Below are 8,807 nucleotides of genomic sequence, written 5' to 3'. Positions count from 1 at the left end.
ACCATGTAACTGTAATGTTAAAGCAGGACTATAATACTTCAGGGCCTGCATTTTTTCTTTTCAATCTTCCACAGAGCTGATCTCGGACCACCTGCCAGGTTCCCTTAACCATCTCATTTATTAGAACCTAAGAGGCCGGAGTGATCCTAGATCAGCGCTGCGTCTCTGAGGCACTTTCCTCTGGGCTTTCGATTAAGGTGCTAATGCAAGTCTTATATGGGAGAATACCACCGGGGAATGAAGGGAATGAGACTCAGACCCGGCAATGTCATCTGGATGTAAAATCTTGAGCTGTGAGACTCATTATGTGGATCCACAGAATGAGTTTTCAGCCCCAAGATTGATTGTGAAGCTATGTATTCTAATTCTAAACCAAGAAAAGTACTCTCATCTCTTCAGAACATCACGGCTGTATGCTGTTCAAAGTAACAGCCATCAACTTGGTGCTGCTGTAGGCGGTGTTTAAGGTTCTGGGCGTATCTTTGTTCTTGTGTCATGTAGCTACAAAGTGACAGGCTTTTCCTTCATTTTGGTCACTAAAGGGGAGCCCTTATCCACTTCCGTGCTGCTGCTGAAACAACTTGGCAAACAAAGTTGTCAGGCAAAATACATGCACCCAATGTGGCCAACGTATGTGACATGACACGTCAAGCAGCTGACCAAATTGCCGTTCTGTTAAGCTCACCTCAATCGTTGTACTTCCGCTTGCCGCCAGTGCCTCTGAACATTGTATGCATTTTGTTTGTTTCTTTCTGATTAACCACCTCTGCTTCGTGTCGGTGGTTATTCACCTTGTCGGTGAATTATCTCCCAACAATGACCATGCAGCTAGCCAGACATTATCCCTTATACGTATTATATTCCTTGCTCGTGGTTGTCTTTCTCCCTGCTCAAGCATGCAGGGAGAAATGTATAGCAGAGCCTGAACACAAAACTAATATAATATTCACTATGGATAAAATGTTTACAATCCATCCGAGTTATCTGACCAAATGGTATTACTGTAGCTGCAACTGTGTTGCGTACGTCACAGTGTCCCAACCTCCGCCTAGCCCTTGAGTGTTATCCTTTTAGGTAATACATAGCACCACCAACGTGGCAAGACATTGACGTACAGCAATTAACCCATTCTGACCTGAGATCAGATTCATACGAGGTTTCCACTGGACACACACTGGTCTGATCAACCCATTCTGACCTGAGATCAGATTCTAAAAATGTCAGTCGTTCTTCGATTTTTCAAAAATAGCAGACCTACAAGCTCGTAGCGCGCCACTCGGTGGCGCGCTATGAGCTTGTAGATCTGCTATTTTTCAATGGCTAAAGCATAACATGATGCTAACACAAAAATGGGTTCCCGTTCAGAATGGGTTAAGTATATGAAGTATATGATTTCCCTTTTAAGGTCTCAGGTTGGAACCTACTACACTTCATCTATACACTAACTATCTCTGTTGTCTTGAAACAAAATGTATTTTCATAATTTTGTTTCATCATCTATATCTATAATATAGCTTCGGAATATAATTTAATAAAAGTGTTAAAGCAAATGTGTATGTGTGTATCTGTGTACGTGTGTGTGTGTGTGTGTGTGTGTGTGTGTGTGTGTGTGTGTGTGTGTGTGTGTGTGTGTGTGTGTGTGTGTGTGTGTGTGTGTGAGCGCGTGCGTGTGTGAGGCACACGGAAGTGCACACTCACAGGCAATCAATATGGATTAATATGGGTTAAGCTTTGATTCAAGGAGAGATGGAGTGCCACTCAATAATACTGATCAGGAAAGAATGTGTAAAATACACAGGAGAGGGCACACACGCACACACACGCACACATACACACGCACACAAACTATATATATCTCAAACCGAAAGAGATGCTGCGACGTTGATGTGAATGGAAATGGCTATTCCCATGCTCTATGGTCCTATCTATTACATAATTCATATACAGCATGTTGACGTGGGTGAGCACATATGAAATATTAACATGGTGATCCAGGCATCCCGGCAACAGAAACAGCAGCACCCATAGGGCTGCAGGATTGTATTTATTACTGTATTACATTACCATATTGTACACGTACACAGACACACACACACACACACATACAATATGTGTGTGCTGGACCTGAGACAGATGTTGACATGTGCACATATATACACATGCGTGTGCACATGCCCCATGCACACACACACAGTCACACACATACACACATGCAGCTGGCATGATTGTATGCACTATGCACACACGTACAATATGTGCGCTGGACGTGAGACAGATGTTGACATATACACATGCACATGCGTGTGCACATGCCCCATGCACACACACACACACACACACACAGTCACACACACATGCAGCTGGCATGATTGCATGCACACACAAATACAATTCAGCCTCACTGCAAAACACTAGCAACATATTCCTGAAGGATGCAAATGCTGCACCTTCCGCTTTGAATGAAGGAAAGGAGAGAAGGACAACACAGGGAGATAAGAACAAGAAACAATTAGGGAGAAGGAGATACCGTAGAGATGGAGAGGCATTGAGATGAGGACAGATTGTGCATGTTAAGAGAGAGAAAGCAGAGGACGGAGATATATAGGCAAGACTGCAATGTGCAATTACTGTACCAGTGGTGCAGGAAAGATAGTCTGGAATTATAAAATGTGCATTTGCAGAATGTCCCATTTTACGTTTTCAAATGTAAAAAACTATTTTTGAAAATAGTAGATCTATAAGCTATATAGTATAGGTCTATACAAGATCTACACAATGCGTCGCATCGCGACACATTGTGAGCCTGCAAGATCGGCTATTTTCAAATGGCCGAAATCTATTGATTATTATTACAAAACATAGGACAAAATCTATAGTAACTAAAGTTCTCAAATAAATGTAGTGGAGTAAAAGTACGATATTTGCCTCTGAGATGTATAGTGGAGTAGAAGTAAAAGTGTTGGAAATTGGAATAACTCAAAATGTTACTACAGTACAGCACAGTAAATGTAATTAGTTGCTTTCCACCACTGCAGAGGCCTTCCTGCAGGTCTTGGAGGTCAAGTCTGTATCGGATCACACACAGTGTGTGCGCGGGTGCGTGCGTGGGTGCGTGCGTGTGCGGGTGCGTGCGGGTGCGTGCGTGCGCCCGCCCCTGTACTGTACAGTGAACTGTATACATTCCCGCGCATGCGTACTGGGTATAGTGTGACTCTGCAGTCCCCAAAGGCAGGCGGCAGCCCTCGCCTGTAATGTAATGATGATCCATCTACGGCTGTGTGTGCCAAGCGAGCACAGGGCAGGGCCCGCTATCGACCGTTATGGAGTGAAAAGAAGACACTGAGGAAATGAACCAAGACAGCTCTGCTGCTGAGTTAACACTCTCACATGCACTCACTGTCCCATGCCATGCACTGTCATACACACTCATCTCAAATACACACACGTACTGTCCCACACACACAGTACAGTACACACTCACACAGCCACACTTCATCTCAAATACACACATGCACTGTCCCACAGTGTCATACACACTCAAACAGCCAGCCCTCCCTGCCATACGTTATCTCAAATACATACACATGTGCACGTTCACACATTGCATGTCTTATAGTCGGACCTCCATGAATATACATTATACACCCAAAGAACGTATATGTGTGAAACATCCCTGCTGAAATATGACTTGTCTCTTCAGGTTGTGGTTTGGGATATCCCCACTATTATTGACTTGACAAAAACATACAGTATGGAGATATGGTAGGTTATATCCTATTCTCACTTATAAAGCCATTCTTGGTAACCTCCCACGTTACATTGGTTCTAAATTTGAACTTGTCCAAAACTCTCTCAACCTCAGATCAAATGCTTGTTTACGCTGCTATGCCGTGCCCCCAGCAAAATCTGAGTCTGGAAAGAAAAGCCTTGCTTAAGTTATTTCGTACCCTGGTCTTGGAATGACCTACAGACTCAAACTGGCTGCTGTGATTCCCCTAGTGAGCTTTAAAAGGATTGCCATGGGCACACTTCCCATACACTGCGCCTGCTTTGACGTATAGCAAATGTTCGCTTGCTTTTTAGTTGTTACTTTCTTTTTATCTTGTGATTTAATGTATTCGAGTCTTCGACCATATATTGTATTTAGGTTTGCCATGATTTTTAACCGCACTGTTTTGTTTTTAATTAATAAAGCCATTCTAGGGATGGGTGTTGGATTGTTCTCAACCAGTTTATGCACTTTATCCTATCCCTATTAGATAGGCCTCCAGAAACCATAAATATACATTCTGTTCCTATCAGATAGGCCTCCTGAGACCATAAATACACATTCTGTTCCTATCAAATAAACCATAAATAAATAAATATTCTGTCCCTATCAAATAAAGCTTCAATGAATAGCCTATATATTCTGTCTAGATCAAATAAACAACATATTAGATCCTGTGCTTGGTGCCCATCCCTGCACATAGTGGACTGCCTATTAATGAAAGAAAAATAGATTTTTCTTCATGATTTACATTATTATGTAGGTTAATCACTGCTAGCTCTCGGCTGTGTGGGAATAAAGTGATTAGCGTGTGAGTTCTAATTAAATCCATGTAGCCCATCCCATCTCACTGGCAGGAGAGCTTGGAGAGCTGTGCACGCTTTGACGCACACAGATGTTTGGTATAGGATATACTGCAGCAGACACACACGCACACACACGCACTCACACACACAAACACTGTAGTAGCCCCAACAGACAGACTCACGCACGCATGCACACACACAGTTGTACACAGATGTTGTAGTAACCCCAACAGACAGACTCACACACGCACGCACGCACACACACATACACATGGATGTTGTAATAGCCTACTTAAGTAAATGTAATCAGTTTACTTTACCACTACCTACTACAGCGCGCACGCGCACACACACACACACACACACACACACACACACACACACACACACACACACACAGTTGTACAATATGCAGTAGACTGTGTATAGACTGTAATGAACCGATACAGGCGACAGCTGATGGATGTACAATATGAGTGACAACCCACTCTGTCAAAGTCACACACACACACACACACACACACACACACACACACGTCGAGAGAGAGAGAGAGAGAGAGAGAGAGAGAGAGCTCTCCTCCTCTCGTCGACGCACGGTGACACTGCGCCTCCCGCGCGCGCACCGGGGAACTGCAGGTCCCGGACGGGGGGTTAAAAAGCGGCGTGCAGCGCGCACGGGGGGCACAGAGAGAGAGAGAGCGAGCGAGAGAGATAGAGTGTGTGTGAGAGAGAGCGTTGTGTGTGTCGTTTGAACGGAGAAAAGTTATAGTGCGGGATTTTTGGAGCAGCATACCAGGCAGCAGCAGGACTAAAATAATAACAATATACAACTATTTTTTTTGTTGCGAAGATGGCAAACAAACCTCAGCAACCTCAGCCTCCTCACCTTCACCTGGCCGAGGTCACCGCGTCCCAGTTCCTGGACATCTGGAAACATTTCGACGCAGACGGTAAGGGACAATTAAGTTTGGCTTCAGGTTGCTGTGATCCGTTTCTCTCTTTCTATATTATTTTTCTTTTTCTTACAAGTTCACGGCGCACTGTGAGCTTGTAGATCAGTTATTTAGCCTCATGCTTTATTCATACTGTGGTGGGAAATGCTGTGAATGATGGACTAATCGTTCTGCTGCAATTCATTTGATTGATAGCAGGTGGTCCACTCTCCACTGCCTATATCAATAAGAAAACCAGTGACAATCTATAACTGTAACAAGTTGATTTAAATTAACTATAGTAACCTGTAAATTAATTCAATTTATAATCTAGCATGCCTGCTCGATAAAATGCAGAAATTTCGACAATAGGCAATTTTTTCTACTTTTAGGTAGATGCATAACTGCTTCAAAGATTGAAATGATGCAGACACTTATTGCCGATTGATGCTATAGTATAGAGTTTCTTGCATTTCCACCAACAACACCCCACGCTGCCTTCAGCTCAGCTCATGCAGCAGCTACACGAAATTGTTCCAAATAATGTCAGGCCATAAAGTGCACGCAACTTGCAAGTCTTTCTCTTTTCTTCTAGAAGGTTCCGTTTCACTGCGCATACCCATTACGCATTGTGCGCTTTCGGGGAGATGCAGCGCAGCCATAATAAGACTCCAGTCAGTCTCCGATGACAAACTTGCTGCCCCGAACAACTGCATAGCTTGTAGCCTCTATAATAACACTTAAACGTTTTCATGCCAAGGACCCCCAAATTGCCACGTATTATCCCGCGGACCCCCATTTGAAAATATACGCAGCCTAACGCATGGACCCCCATAAGAGAAGATGTTTAGTGATTCTCAACCCTTTTAATTTCAAGGACCCCCAGTTTGACATGCATTAGTCTACGGACCCCCCATTTAATGGCATTTCTATCTCTGGAACCCCCAATTTTGTCAAATCAATGTTAATTTACAGAACCCATAAGGGTCCTTTTGGTTCCAATTTCCAACGTATCATTTAGCTGGGGACCCCGTGGAACTCCCTCAAGGACCCGTGGGTGTCCCCGGACCCCACTTTGGGAACCACTGCTATAGCCAATATGCCATGCATTGATATCTTCTAAATATATTTAATACACTCCAGCTGCCATGGGGATTCTGGATATAGTGTCCGACACAAATCAATTCCCATGCAGGCGAACAGGTTAACTGGAGTCTGAAAATAATTATCCAATATATAGTCCATTGGGGCTGACAGCCTGACACATGTACAAGATATATAGTGTAGCCTAATAGAAAATATGGAGGTTTATATATTTGACATTTTTTGCAATGGCTCAATATAAAGTGCCACAGAGTTTAGTACATAATAGGCTAATGTAACCCTGGCAGTCAATTTGTGCAATCTCAATAGTTACCTAATTAATTAACAGGCAAGATGTACCTGATTTATTCAAGTAATCTCCCCTATTTTCTCTCTCTCTCTCTCTCTCTCTCTCTCTCTCTCTCTCTCTCTCTCTCTCTCTCTCTCTCTCTCTCTCTCTCTCTCTCTCTCTCTCTCTCTCTCTCTCTCTCTCTCTCTCTCTCTCTCTCTCTCTCTCTCTCCCTCTCTCCCTCTCAGCTCCCCCCTCCCCTCTCTTTTTCTCCCCCTCGATGTATAAATTCCAGAGTTTCTCTCCATTTGGTATTTGTTGAATATGATGGCATATCCTTTATTATACACTATAGAGGTGACCCCATTAGAAGGATGATATATATAATACATTACCATCAATGAGTGCACTGGGATGCCACGCATATGTAACACTTAATGAGCTTAATGAGCCAAACTCTGCATGGGACGGGACTCAAGGTTGTGTCGTGGACCATTTTTCACGTAGGGTGCCTTTATTTTTTTTGTTTCCCATACATTTAGTTTTTAATTATTACTACTTCGGACAGAGAAGAAAGGTCGCGCAGCTCGTTGTCACAATACAAATATACGTTAGAGTACCAACGTTTCGACAGACAGGGTATGGAATTATTAAAGTGTTTCAAAACACAACTACAAACAAAACTATGTTTTTTTTCCCCCCTCAGTAATTTCATGAAATCGAAGAAGTTTATAGTGAAAATATCCCGTTGTGAGCTTGTAGATCTGCTATTTTCCATAGTTTGGGTCCTGGGAAGACATCAAATGTATCTTTTGGGTCACAACTTAGGTTTGGGAACCACTGCTACAGAACCACAGATAGTGAGTGACTAATTGAGTCATTCATGATCCATTGTTTGGTGCTGAGAATTGGAAGGAACACCATTGATCTGACCAATAAGGCCTGGTTTCTCCATTTAAAGTGCCTATATAACAATACAATAACACGGTACAATAACCATGGGTACACTGTGACATTCAGAGTGTTAATTTAGTGTACAAATGGACCTGTAAGGACCTGTAAGTATGAATAATTTAGCTGGAGACCCATGGAACACCAGGCCATCAATCATTTAGCTGGAGACCCCCAGGAGCCACTGGGTTCATTTGGTTCCAATTGTGCAGTAATGTACTACAATTGGATTTTTTTTTACTGTGTATATAAGGAAGTGGAGCTGGGGCAATGTGAACAATGTGAACCATGGTTTGGTTCTTTGGATTTATTGATGATCTGATTTCAGGCCTGTATACTCATAATGAAACCTATGATTCTGGTGCAGTGTGGTGGGAGCTGAGGGTTAAACAGCTATTACAGATACAGCATCCAACTGACAAAGACGAATTACACATCCATTTATTTTCCATCGCAAGGTGACTGTTCCAGCCAGGTGACTGTGACTGTTGACTACACCAGTCAAAATGTCTTTCAAAAGCCTTAGCCTCCACACTGTAAAGTTAATTTGACTTGTAAAAATCGATCCATGTGGATCTATTTGGGTCCATTTTACACTCTGAGTTAACACGGGGGATTATGCTCTGCAGGTGTTCAAGTTATCCTGGCAACAGAATTTACATACCGTGGTTTGCAACAACTCACTTTGCAAATCAAATACAAACATCGACAGGATCGGAGAGTGTTTGATTTCTATTGTCCATCACATAAGCAGCATTGCCTGGCTGGGCGTGGATGAAGAAAGCCAAGCCCCATTTGTTTTGTGGTTTATTTTTCACATGGAGTAAGCATCTCCGAGGTGCAGAGAAAAACCACACAGGAGGCTTTGCAATCAGAGATGAAGCTATATATACATATTTATGCTGTTGGCCTTGGATCAAATCTCATAGGAGCTGTGTCACTTGAATCTCCTATTCTCTGTGCCCCTCTCATCTTCC

At 43.0% G+C, this 8,807-nt stretch overlaps 1 protein-coding gene across 1 annotated transcript in view; it reads left to right on the top strand.

Annotated features, from left to right (window-relative positions):
- Positions 1-5,273: 5,273 nt before the first annotated feature.
- The window catches only part of calb2a (calbindin 2a), a 22,107-nt gene continuing 18,573 nt past the window's right edge, over positions 5,274-8,807 (top strand). Inside the window, exon 1 of the mRNA XM_080760825.1 lies at positions 5,274-5,525. Coding sequence (XP_080616951.1) covers positions 5,426-5,525 — 100 coding nt within the window. The 5' untranslated portion in view covers positions 5,274-5,425. The remainder of the gene's footprint in view (positions 5,526-8,807) is intronic.

Source organism: Protomyctophum bolini, assembly GCF_963924005.1.
Source record: "Protomyctophum bolini genome assembly, chromosome: 4".
Taxonomy (NCBI): Eukaryota; Metazoa; Chordata; class Actinopteri; order Myctophiformes; family Myctophidae; genus Protomyctophum; species Protomyctophum bolini.
Note: the sequence above shows the minus strand (reverse complement) of the source record. Positions and strands in the feature narration are given on the sequence as shown.